At 41.0% G+C, this 13,507-nt stretch overlaps 1 protein-coding gene across 1 annotated transcript in view; it reads left to right on the top strand.

Annotated features, from left to right (window-relative positions):
- Positions 1-13,507, top strand: part of ASAH2 (N-acylsphingosine amidohydrolase 2) — a 90,712-nt gene that overhangs the window by 37,557 nt on the left and 39,648 nt on the right. Inside the window, exon 8 of the mRNA XM_055425184.2 lies at positions 429-506. Within this exon, the coding sequence (XP_055281159.2) occupies positions 429-506 (78 nt within the window). The remainder of the gene's footprint in view (positions 1-428; positions 507-13,507) is intronic.

Here is a 13,507-nt window from a genome sequence, read left to right as displayed (position 1 = left end):
GAGTTGATTTTTAGAAAATATACTCTGATTTCCCTTGAAAGGACATAAAAGAACACTTTAAGTTGTAGGTCAGGCATGCTTTTGATTTTGCACATTCCCTGCTGTTTTTAAGAGATTTCACTAAAATTTGATATGAGTAGAAATTTCAAAAGCTAATCCTTTCCATAAGAAATAATATATGTCATATAATATTTCAAAAATTTATATTTCATCTCCAGTTAGCTGACCTATGCCCCTAACTTTGATCACATTTGCAAACATTTCTTTAGCTAAGAAATAAGACCCCAGATACAGTTTGTAGAATTACAGGTGTCAGGGTACCTTGCTTACTGACAGTCATTTTGTTTTTGTGTCAGCTACTGCTTTGTCATATACAAGGGCCAGGTTCTAATCTAAGACTCACTAAGTTTGTTTATTCTGCTGACTAGGTATTCTTCAAATACAGACAAGGAAATGGTGCTCTTGAAAATGTTAGATTTGAATGGAGAAGAGCTGGGTCTTATCAGGTACTGTTTACTTTTTTTTTTTCTAATTCTGTTTGGATAAATTTCGTTATATTACAGAGAGGGAAAAAAGAGACCAGCATATTGGCAGCAGAAGCTAAGAATAAGCTGAGTGGTTGAGCTGGAACTGGGATCCAGCCATGGGCCCTTGGGTATGGTTCTCTGCATCCCAGGTCTAATAAAAGGATTATGTGAATGATGGATCTGAGTGAAGGAGTTAAGCACAGTGTCTGTCATATGATTGATAGACTCAGTAAATGTTAGTGATTATTACTATATCAAGATCTCAGGTGGAGGTGATTATTACTGTATCAAGATATCATGTATTAGATAGAGGACAATGACCTCTTGGAAATAAGAAAACAATCTGACCAACCAGGCAAGTGACTATGAGTTTGAGATTATTGACCTGTGTTTTTCTAAAAGGAATGTGTGTGTGTGTGTGTGTTAGTTGCTTAGTCGCGTCCGACTCTTTGCAACCCCATAGATGGCAGCCCACCAGGCCTCTCCGTCCATGGGATTCGCCAGGCAAGAACACTGGAGTGGGTTCACATTTCCTTCTCCAAAAGGAACTATAGAAAGAAAGAAAGTGAAGTCGCTCAGTCATGTCCGATTCTTTGCGACCCCATGGACTGCAGCCCACCAGGCTCTTCCATCCATGGAATTTTCCAGGCAAAAGTACTGAGTGGGTTGCCATTTCCTTCTCCATCTAAAAGGAATAAGTTAAGTCTAATGCAGTACAATGCCAATTAGTGATGAATGCAGAAACGAGACCACCTAATGGAAGCAGATGAGGTAAACTTACAGCTTGGCAGAGATTTTAGGCTCTATTTTATATGTAAGAAAACACATGAATTTTGTTTTCTTTGAAAATAAGTTATTTTTATTCCTAAGTGATTTTGGTTGCTGTAATTGAACTGGCTACCAAAATCAGATTGATTATATTCTTTGCAGCCAAAGATGGAAAACAAGACAAGAAGCTGACTGTGGCTCAGTATATGAACACCTTATTGCCAAATTCAGACTGAAATTGAAGAAAGTAGGGAAAACCACTAGACCATTCAGATATGACCTAAATCAAATCCCTTATGATTATACAGTGGAAGTAAGAAATAGATTTAAGGGTCTAGATCTGATAGATAGAGTGCCTGATGAACTATGGAAGGAGGTTCATGATATTGTACAGGAGACAGGGACCAAGACCATCCCCATGGAAAAGAAATGCAAAAAAGCAAAATGGCTGTCTGAGGAGGCCTTACAAATAGCTGTGAAAAGAAGAGTAGCGAAAAGCAAAGGAGAAAAGGAAAGATATAAGCATCTGAATGTAGAGTTCCAAAGAATAGCAAGGAGAGATAAGAAAGCCTTCCTCAGTGATCAATGCAAAGAAATAGAGGAAAACAACAGAATAGGAAAACCAAGAGATCTCTTCAAGAAAATTAGAGATATCAAGGGAACATTTCATGCAGAGATGGGCTCGATAAAGGACAGAAATGGTATGGACCTAACAGAAGTAGAAGATGTTAAGAAGAGGTGGCAAGTATACACAGAAGAACTGTACAAAAAAGATCTTCATGACCAAGATAATCACCTTGGCGTGATCACTGACCTAGAGCCAGACATCTTGGAATGTGAAGTCAAGTGGGCCTTAGAGAGAGCATCACTACGAACAAAGCTAGTGGAGGTAATGGAATTCCAATTGAGCTATTTCAAATCCTGAAAGATGATGCTGTGAAAGTGCTGCACTCAATATGCCAGCAAATTTAGCAGTGGCCACAGGACTGGAAAAGGTCAGTCTTCATCCCAATCCCAAAGAAAGGCAATGCCAAAGAATGCTCAAACTACTGCACAATTGCACTCATCTCACACGCTAGTAAAGTCATGCTCAAAATTCTCCAAGCCAGGCTTCAGCAATATGTGAACCATGAACTTCCAGATGTTTAAGCTGGTTTTAGAAAAGGCAGAGGCACCAGAGATCAAATTGCCAACATCCGCTGGATCATGGAGAAAGCAAGAGAGTTCCAGAAAAACATCTATTTCTGCTTCGTTGACTATGCCAAAGCCTTTGTGTGGATCACAATAAACTGTGGAACATTCTGAAGGAGATGGGAATCCCAGACCAGCTGACCTGCCTCTTGAGAAACCTGTATGCAGGTCAGGAAGGAACAGTCAGAACTGTACATGGAACAATGGAGTGGTTCCAAATAGGAAAAGGAGTGCGTCAAGGTGTCACCCTGCTTATTTAACTTCTATGCAGAGTACATCATGAGGAACGCTGGGCTAGAAGAAGCACAAGCTGGAATCAAGATTGCTGGAAGAAATATCAGTAACCTCAGATATGCAGATGACACCACGCTTATGGCAGAAAGTGAAGAGGAACTCAAAAGCCTCTTGATGAAAGTGAAAGAGGAGAGTGAAAAGGTTGGCTTGAAGCTCAACATTCAGAAAACAATGATCATGGCATTTGTTCCCATCACTTCATGAGAAATAGATGGGGAAACAGTGTCAGACTTTATTTTTTTGGGCTCCAAAATCACTGCAGATGCTAATAGCAGCCATGAAATTAAAAGACGCTTACTCCTTGGAAGGAAAGTTATGACCAACCTAGATAGAATATTAAAAAGCAGATACATTACTTTGCCAACCAAGGTCCGTCTAGTCAAGACTATGATTTTTCCTGTGGTCATGTATGGATGTGAGAGTTGGACTGTGAAGAAAGCTGATCGCCGAAGAATTGATGCTTTTGAACTGTGGTGCTGGAGAAGACTCTTGAGAGTCCCTTGGACTGCAAGGAGATTGAACCAGTCCATTCTAAAGGAGATCAGTCCTGGGTGTTCATTGGAAGGACTGATGCTAAAGCTGAAACTGCAATACTTTGGCCACCTCATGCGAAGAGTTGACTCACTGGAAATAACTCTGATGCTGGGAGGGATTGGGGGTGGGAGGAGATGGGGATGACAGAGGATGATGCTGGATGGCATCACCGACTCGATGGACATGAGTTTGAGTGAACTCTGGGAGTTGGTGATGGACAGGGAGGCTTGGCATGCTGTGATTCATGGGATCGTGAAGAGTCGGACACGACTGAGATACTGAACTGAAATGAAGGAATTGCCTGGGTGGGTAACAGTCCCAGTAACTTTGTCCAGTGGACTTCCAGATTGATGCACGAATGCCCTAAGGAAGTAGATGATAGCACATGGGTGCCAGAGTCAAATGGCTTGGGTTCACTCTGGGCTCTCATTCTTAGTAGCGTGTGACTTTGGTCAAGGTTCTTAACTTCTCTGTGTCTGTTTTCTTACTCTAAAATTGAGGGATAAAATGAGTCCTTAAATACTGATAATAACTTTATAAAGGAAGTAGAGATCTATCAGGGAGGATTATAAAATACCTAGGTGAAAGTTTCTTTGTAAGTAAAATTAAGTAACTTGACAGTAATAAGAGGTGAAGAAAAACATTAAAGATTATGATTATTCAGTTCAGATACTAGGGTTGGTCCTAACTGCATGGAGAACACTTGGTGGCAAGGAGTTAACATTTCAGTCTTAGGTACAGGTTTTCAGATTTGGATTCAAGCCCCAGCCCTGTCACTTACTAACCCTGTGTCTTGAGGAAAGTAATTTATCTACTTATATGTCAACGATCCTGTTTGAAAATGAGACTGGTAGTAACTCTTAGGATTATTTGAAGATTAAATGAGGTAATGAATGCAAAACTAGTTCTGTGCCTGACATAGACATAATTTAATAATTTTAACTGAAAGGTAAGAAGTAAATAATACAGTACCTCTTCTGAAAATTCCATTATTGGCATATTGGTGTGCTTGAACTTCTTAGCATTGGAGTTAGTTCTTTGGGGTTAAAGTGAGGTCACTAAAAATTCCCTGATAAAATAAACATTATTATGTGGGTTGATGTAATAGAATTCATTATTTGAGTACAGTTAATTCATCTATTGATTAGTTGCCACCGAGCATTTAATGCAGTAGTCTTTGCAAATGTCAGACATGCAGTTATGTTCTTGAGGTATATTGTTATGAATCAAACATAGACCCTATCTTCAAGAGTCTTACAGGCTAGTGGGATGGTTAGGGCTGGAGAAAGAGACAGAGACAGACAAGTAATCATAATGTAAATCAGATGGTTGTCAGTGCTATCACCTGGGAATTTAGAGGCACTGAACTCTACCTGGGAGCATAGTGGAAGGCTTCAAAGAGGAAATGACATTTGAACTGGACTTGAAGGAGCCATGGGATTTCTCATGCGGTCATGAGAAAACTGCATTATGAGGCCAGAGTTTGGGCTTAGGTCAGGGAGTGGGTGAGAGATGACTCTGGAAAGGTAAACTATCTCTTGATTTTTGAGCACCTTCGTGGGGAATTTGGTTAGGAGACAGTCAGGATAAGAATACGTATGTATGAGTAGTTAAATGGAAAATCCCCAAATTTGTTAGAAAAAGAAGATGCCTTTTCCCTTATCAGTTCAGTTGCTCAGTCGTGTCTGACTCTTTGTGACCCCATGAATCGCAGCATGCCAGGCCTCCCTGTCCATCACCAACTCCCAGAGTTAACCCAAACTCATGTCTATCGAATCGGTGATGCCATCCAGCATCATCTTCTGTTGTCCCCTTCTCCTCCTGCCCCCAATCCCTCCAAGCATCAGGGTCTTTTCCAATGAGTCAACTCTTCGCATGAGGTGGCCAAAGTATTGGAGTTTCAGCTTCAGCATCAGTCCTTCCAATGAATACCCAGGACTGATCTCCTTTAGGATGGACTGGTTTTGATTTCCTTGCAGTCCAAGGGACTCTCAAGAGTCTTCTCCAACACCCCGGTTCAAAAGCATAAGTTCTTCAGCACTCAGCTTTCCCTTATAGTTGCTACCTAATTCTTGGCTGAATGACTGAGAACACTCAATGATATTTTGGGGGCCAGATGTTCTTTGCTTCCTTGCATATAACTGTGTAATATATCTGGAAGTCCCAGGGTTAACTGTCAAGGTTATAATGATGCTTTTCCATCTGCTGTGCTTAACAGCCTGCAATAACTTTCTATTGTTTCTATGGCTCCCATATGTTATCCTTGATGTAATTGCCCCTGCAATTGCCTCTTGTTGCACAGGGACAATTGCTCTCTGAATACATTAAAAATGATCCAAAACATAAAGTCAAATCTTGGCTGCGAAATAACTCAGCCACCATATGTAGGTACCTGCTGTGAGATAGAATCCCAAGGTATGCGGAGTTTGGAAGCACAGCATCTCAGATTTACAGAGTATAAAGTCACCAAGTTTAAATTTCAGCTGAGGCCTACAAAAGTGAGGCAACCTGCCCAGTGTCATGGCCAAGACTATTCTCTTCACTATGAAAACCATGTTGAAGTTCATCATGTATTCTTTGCTACTTTCATTTTTATTTTCATTTCTTCACTTAACAAGTCTGCACCAGTCAACTACTATATGCCAGGCAGTGCTTTGCAGTCCTTGAAACGATTCATTTCTAGTAAAAGTCCTAAAGTCAGAAGTCAAATACCTTTGTCTGTGCTTCTTGAGCAAATCCTTTAAAATCTGAGACTCCACTTTCACATTTCTCAAATGTAGATGTATAATATGATAACATCCCTCCACATACAGATATGTGTTCATTTATTTATTAAATATTATAGAATACATGTGTCATGAACTGAACTAGTACTATAGAATACACTAATGAGAAAAAAATTGATGTCCTAGGTATTGCTCCTTATAGAACTTATAGTCTATTGGTGGAGACAAAGGTGATCAAATAGTCATACAAACCAATGTATAATTATAATTGCATTAAGTGCTAAAAAAGGAAGGTATGCAGAGCTGTAAAGGGACTTGACCTGATCAGGGAAGTCGGGAAAGGCGTCCCTGATGGCTCAGTGGGTGAAGAATCCAGCTGCAATGCAGGAGATACAGAAGACACAGGTTCTATGCCTGGTTCAGGAAGATCCCCTAGAAGAGAAAATGGCAACCCACTCCAGTGTTCTTACCTGAAAAATCCCAATGGACAGAGGAGCCTGGCAGGTTATAGTCCAAAGGGTTGCAAAGAGTCAGACATGACTGAGTACACATGCAGATGTCAATTGTCCCCAAGGATAAGACAGTGGAACTGAAAACCAAGGCAGGTTGAGAATTAACTGGCAAAATGTGGGGTGGAGAAGAGCATTTAACACAGAAAAATATGTGCAAAAGTCATGTAGCCTGTTGGAGGAGTTGATAGAATGTCTGTGTGACTGAAGTACAGAGGCCAGTGAGGTAAGGTATTGCGAATTAAAAGTTAGAGGTTAGACACCATGATAAAGATTTGGGTTCTTATACAAAAAAAAATAGAAAATCACTGAAGTGTTTAAAGCTGGGGTGGGAATTGGGGGCTCTTGAAGGGTTAGGAAGAATAGTGACTTGAAGAATGAAAGAACCATGTGCATGAAATTATTTCATAAACCATTAAGTCCTCTACAATTGTAAGGCCAACACTTGCCTCGGTTGATCAATCTATAAGGAAAATATTTCTTTTTGCCTAATACTACTGTTTGGTGCTGCAGTGGTAAAGAATCCACCTGCAATGCAAGAAACCAAGGTTCGATCCCTGGGTAGGGATCCCTTGGTGAAGGGAATGGCAACCCACTCCAGTATTCTTTTCTGGAGAATTCCATGGACAGAGGAGGCTGTTGGGCTACAGTCCATGAGGTCTCTGAGTAGGACATGACTGAGTGACTTACTAACACTTCTGCTAATGTATACAAACGCAGTAAATGATTTTTCCCCAAACGTGGAGAACATGTTTGGGATGTTTTGAATTAAAATATAAGCTGTGTGGAAGTCAGAAATTCACTTTGAGAGATTCTGGAAGGCATCTCAAAGGTGTCAACCAGTGGAGATAATGGTGAGTCCTGGGAGACCCTGAACGATGAAGGAAGAAAGCAAGACAGGTTTCAACAGACTTACAGACTTAGAGAACAAACTTATGGTTACCAGTGGGGAAGGATAAGGAGAAGGGATAATTAGGGAGTTTGGGATGGACGTGTACACACTGCTATACTTAAAATGGATAACCAATAAGGACCTACCATACAGCACATGGAACTCTGCTCAATATTATGTGGCAGGCTGGATGGGAGGGGAGTGTGGGGGAGAATGGACACATGACACATGTACATGTATGGCTGAGTCCCTTTGCTGTCCACCTGAAACTATCATGACGTTGTTAATCAGCTGTACTCCAATATAAAATAAAAAGTTAAAAAAAAAGTTTCAAATGTCTGCACCAAACAGCAAGTCATAGGGCCGGGCATTTCATCTGAATGGCTGCTCAGGGTGGTGGGCAGTCCCTTCCTATGCAGTTGATAAAGTGCAGGGGGCTCTGGGAGTGGCAGCTGGGAGCACTGACTCTTTTCCTCAAGGGTAGTACAGCAGGACAGCCTCTGTCTCACTTCTTTTCCCTTCTCCTAGCTCATTGCATTTGCCAAGTTTCCTTCCTCAATTATGCGGGAGTGGCATGGACCCTCCTTTTTTTCTCATCCCGTTAGCCCTCTAGGAGTCAGTATGGTATGGCTTCTATTTGTCAGAGCTGTAAGAAAGGTCTGAGCAGGGTTTTGAATGATTTCTCTATTGCCTTCTATTTTATGCATTGCAAATCCTTTTATTATTACAAAAGGGGGTTAGCCTTTCAAGGAACATTTTAAAAAGATAGCAAGGGACAGTAATTTGCTCAACCTATTTGAAGAATTTTTGCACACTTAGAAAAGCCCAATTTATGAAATTAATTCATTTGAATGATACTGACTTATAGAGCTCACTTTGGGGTGTATGTAAATCTCTATGGTCTCTGCCTATGACTTTCTGGATTTCTTGAGAATTATTTATTCTCTGTGGCTTGCTATCCTTCCTGATGCATTCTCCTTTCAGGGTGCTTAACCTCACACCAAGAGCAAATGTGGAAATCTCAGTGACAGCCCTTCATCAGCCTTTCTTGACCTCTTATCTTTTCTCCATCTCATTGCATCATGTCTTTATAAATACATTCTCCATTAGCCTTCACTCTGGTTTGTGAAGCCTCACTCTCTGTTTCTGCATCCTGAATTTCTCTTTCCTCTTCTATGTTGTTGTGAGGCCTGATGCTCTCTAAGATGCTCCAACTTTCCTATCAGCTTATTTGTGCTGTTTCTTTCCAGTGAAGTCAGTGTAGGCCTTGATTGTGTGGTGAGTCTTCTGTGTTTAGTCCATCCCCATGTAAAGTGAAGGTGCTTAATAAGGGCTTTCTGATGACAAGGGTGATGATAGTTGACTGATAACAGATTAATCATGCTTGTTAATGTAAAGGTCCCAAGTTTAGAAACCAGAGCTATAAAAGCCAGTTGTCATAACTGGCAGAAGACATTGGACTTACTTCCCAAAGTCAACCATGATTAATATTCAGGTACTTTCCTTATGTAGAATGTATGATAAGAAATATGCACAATTAAAAGGTCATTCTGTAAAGATAGATGCTTTCTTAGTCTCGTATACTAAGAAACTTTAAAATACTGTGAAAAATGTTAACAATGCTATTTCCATGTATCTCAGTGTCTTTTGTTTTTTGTAGTGATTCTCTTTATATCTAATAATTTTTTGTCTCAGTTCAGTCACTCAGTCGTGTCTGACTCTTTGTGACCCCAGGGACTGCAGCATGCCAGGCCTCCACATCCATTACCAACTCCTGGAGTTTATGCAAACTCATGTCCATTGAGTTGGTGATGCCATCCAACCATCTCATCCTCTGTCGTCCCCTTCTCTTCCTGCCTTCAATCTTTCCCAGCATCAGGGTGTTTTCCAATGAGTCAGTTCTTTGCATCAGGTGGCCAAACTATTGGAGTTTCAGCTTCAGCATCAGTCCTTCCAATGAATATTCAGGACTGCTCTCCTTTAGGATGGACTGGTTGGATCTCCTTGCAGTCCAAGGGACTCTCAAGAGTCTTCTGCAACACCACAGTTCAAAGGCATCAATTCTTCAGCACTCAGCTTTCTTTATAGTTCAACTCTCACATTCATACACGACTACTGGAAAAACCATAGCCTTGACTAGATGAACCTTTGTTGGCAAAGTGATGTCTTTGCTTTTTAATATGCTGTCTAGTTTGGTCATAGCTTTTCTCCCAGGAGTATGCGTCTTTTAATTTCATGGCTGCAATCACCATCTGCAGTGATTTTGGAGCCCCCAAAATAAAGTCTGTCACTGTTTCCCCTTCTATTTGCCATGAAGTGATTGAAGTGATGGGACCAGATGCTATGATCTTAGTTTTCTGAATGTTGAGTTTTAAGCCAAATTTTCACTCTCCTCTTTCACGTTCATCAAAAGGCTCTTTAGTTCTTCGCTTCCTGCCGTAAGGGTTGTGTCATCTGCCTATCTAAGGTTATTGATATTTCTCCTGACAGTCTTGATTCCAGCTTGTGCTTCATCCAGCCCAGCATTTCACATGATAAACTCTGCGTATAGGGCTTCCCTTGTAGCTTAGCCGGTAAAGAATCCATCTGCAATGCTGGAGACCTGGGTCTGATGCCAGAGTTGAGAGAGTCCTGTGGAGAAGGGAAAGGCTACCCACTCCAGTATTCTGGTCTGGAGAATTCCAGTCGGACACGACTGAGCAACTTTCACTTCATTTCACTTCACTCTGCATATAAGTTAAATAAGCAGCGTGACAATATACAGCCTTGACTTACTCCTTTGCCAATTTTGAACCAGTCCATTGTTCCATGTCCAGTTCTAACTGTTGCTGCTTGACCTGTATACAGAGTTCTCAGGAGGCAGGTCAGGTGGTCTAGTATTCCCATCTCTTGAAGAATTTTCCACAGTTTGTTGTGATCCACACAGTCAAAGGCTTTGGCATAGTCAATAAAGCAGAAGTAGAAGATTTTCTGGAACTCTCTTGGTCTTTTGATGATCCAACAAATGTTAGCAATTTGATCTCTTGTTCCTCTGCCTTTTCTAAATCCAGCTTGAACGTCAGGAAGTTCACAGTTCATGTACTGCTGAAGCCTGGCTTAGAGAATTTTGAACATTACTTTGCTAGCATTTGAGATGAGGGCAATTGTGAGGTAGTTTGAGCATTCTTTGGCATTGCCTTTCTTTGGGATTGGAAAGAAAACTGACCTTTTCCAGTCCTGTGGCCACTGCTGAGTTTTCCAAATTTGCTGACATATTCAGTGCAGCACTTTCACAGCTGTTGGTCCTTTAATGGACCGGAACCTGGTGGTCCGGAGTCGACCAATGAGAAAGTAAAGGAGAGAGAAAGAGGCTGATATTCCTTGGTTTGCGCAGAAAGCCAGTAAAGCCCCTGGCACGGGGCTTGCTCTGCTCACAAAGGCCTCAGGCGCCCTCTCGATTGGGGTGAAGGCACAGGGCACCTTCTCTAGAGGATCTTAGAACCCCGGGCAGGAAAGTGAACACAGAGAGCCTCCACGCTCCAGGAATTAGCCTGAAAAGGAGAGAAAGGGAGAGGCAGAGAGAGAGAGAGAAAGCAAGACACGGGGACCAAAGCTCTGGTGGAGCAAAGGCGTTTTATTCAACATTGTGTAGGTATTTATACTGTCTTACAGGAGAGCTACTTTCATGGGAAATAGATGGAAAAACAGTGGAAACAGTGTCAGACTTTATTTTTTTGGGCTCCAAAATCACTGCAGATGCTGATTGCAGCCATGAAATTAAAAGACGCTTACTCCTTGGAAAGAAAGTTATGACCAACCTACATAGCATATTGAAAAGCAGAGGCATTACTTTACCAACAAAGGTCTGTCTAGTCAAGGCTATGGTTTTTCCCGTGGTCATGTATGGATGTGAGAGTTGGACTGTGAAGAAAGCTGATCGCTGAAGAATTGATGCTTTTGAACTGTGGTGTTGGAGAAGACTCCTGAGAGTCCCTTGTACTGCAAGGAGATCCAACCAGGATCTAAGGGAGATTGATCCTGGGTGTTCATTGGAAGGACTGATGCTAAAGCTGAAACTGCAATACTTTGGCCACCTCATGCGACGAGTTGACTCACTGGAAAAGACTCTGATGCTGGGAAAGGTTGGGGGTGGGAGGAGACGGGGACGACAGAGAATGAGATGGCTGGATGGCATCACCGACTCTGTGGACATGAGTTTGAGTGAACTCTGGGAGTTGGTGATGGACAGGGAGGCCTGGCGTGCTGTGATTCATGGGGTCGCAGAGAGTCGGACACGACTGAGCGACTGAACTGAACTGAACTTTCAGCAGAGATAAAATCAAAACTTACAAGTTATCAAGGAAACATGAGGTCATCCATATGAAAGAGAGTTGTAAATAGTCACTTTTACCATATAGTTTGTAAAAAGGAAGAGGGTATTTATCACCATATAGAAAAACTAATGAAGGAAATGCCTGGATTCCTCAGCCCCAGGAGAGGCTTCCCTCTCCTTTTAATTCCTGAATATTCAGGAATTAATAAGGAACAGAGAATTCCTGACAGATCCAAAACAGCACACAGGAAGCCTCCTGTTAGGTGTTTTCTGACATACAGCATCATCTTTTAGGATTTGAAATAGCTCAACTGGAATTCCATCACCTCCACCAGCTTTGTTCATAGTGATGCTTCCTAAGGCCCACTTGACTTCGCATTCCAGGATGTCTGGTCCTAGGTTGGTGATTACACCGTCATGATTATCTGGGTCGTGAAGATCTTTTTTGTATAGTTCTTCTGTGTATTCTTGCCACCTTTTCTTAATATCTTCTGCTGCTGTTCTATCCATACCATTTCTGTCCTTTATTGTGCCATCTTTGCACGAAATGTTCCCATGGTATCTTTAATTTTCTGAAGAGATCTCTAGACTTTCCCATTCTATTGTTTTCCTCTATTTCTTTGCACTGATCACAATCAGCGATCAATTATTTGTCTAAAAATCTGTGTATTTTCATGTTTGTATAACTAACTCAGCTCTCTGCAGGTTAGAATTTGCCATATATATTTCTCTGTCATTTTCTTTCATTTTTTTGTTTGTACATTTAAAGGTGTCTGTTATGAATATCATACAGCTTTATATGGTTTTTAACAATCTTCATCTTTTAATGAGTGAGTATATTTTTATGAGTTGTGATTATTGTGCTCTTCACTTTGTGCTATTTATCTCACTTTTCAATGCTTTTTATTTTCCTTTTAGGATTGATAGAGATTTTTAAAAAATATTTAAGTGGAATATTATAGTTTCCAAAGGTGGTGGAACAACAGCTCTTGTCTTACATATTCTATGTAAAATGACCTTGCCAGTTCCCATCAAAAACGGGTTTTTCCAGCCCTTGAAACTTGGCAAGCCCTGGGACCACTTAGGTCAGTAAAAGATGGGAGAAGTGACACTGTGCCAGGGCTGTGATAGTTTTTTTTTTTCTGTAGACTTTATTTTTTAGAGCAGTTTTAGGTTCACAGCAAAACTGAACAGAAAGTACAGAGATTTCCCATGTACACCTGCCCAGAAACACATGCATAGCCTCCCTCATTACTAACTCCCATCACCAGACTGGTACATTTGTTATCATCAGTGAACTTATACCGACACATTGTTGTCACCCAGAGTCATAATTTACATTAGCATTCAAGCTTGGTGCTGTATTTTTTTAAATCTTCCTCTTCTTCATATATTTCTTAAAATTTTCAATAGTGAATCAAAATAAAACAAAATTTAAAATCATCTGGTAATCCTAGGACTCAGTGGTGGTGACTGACTCACTGTCATGTCCAACTCTTGGACATGATTTGTATTGTAACCCACCAGGCTCCTCAGTCCATGGGATTTTCCAGGCCAGAATACTGGGGTGGGTTGCCATTTCCTTCTCCATGGGATCTTCCCAACCCAGGAATCGAACCTGAGTCTCCTGCATTGCAGGCAGATTCTTTTCCACCTGAGCTATGAGGGAAGTTCTAGGACTCAATAATTTCTAATATCTTGTTATATATTCTTTCCTAGTTTTTTTGTAATCATGTTTATACCTTTTTAAAGAG

This window comes from Moschus berezovskii, chromosome 12 (genome assembly GCF_049115385.1).
Source record: "Moschus berezovskii isolate FMDL1 chromosome 12, NW_MosBer_1.0, whole genome shotgun sequence".
NCBI lineage: Eukaryota > Metazoa > Chordata > Mammalia > Artiodactyla > Moschidae > Moschus > Moschus berezovskii.
This window is presented reverse-complemented; position numbering and strand designations above follow the sequence as displayed.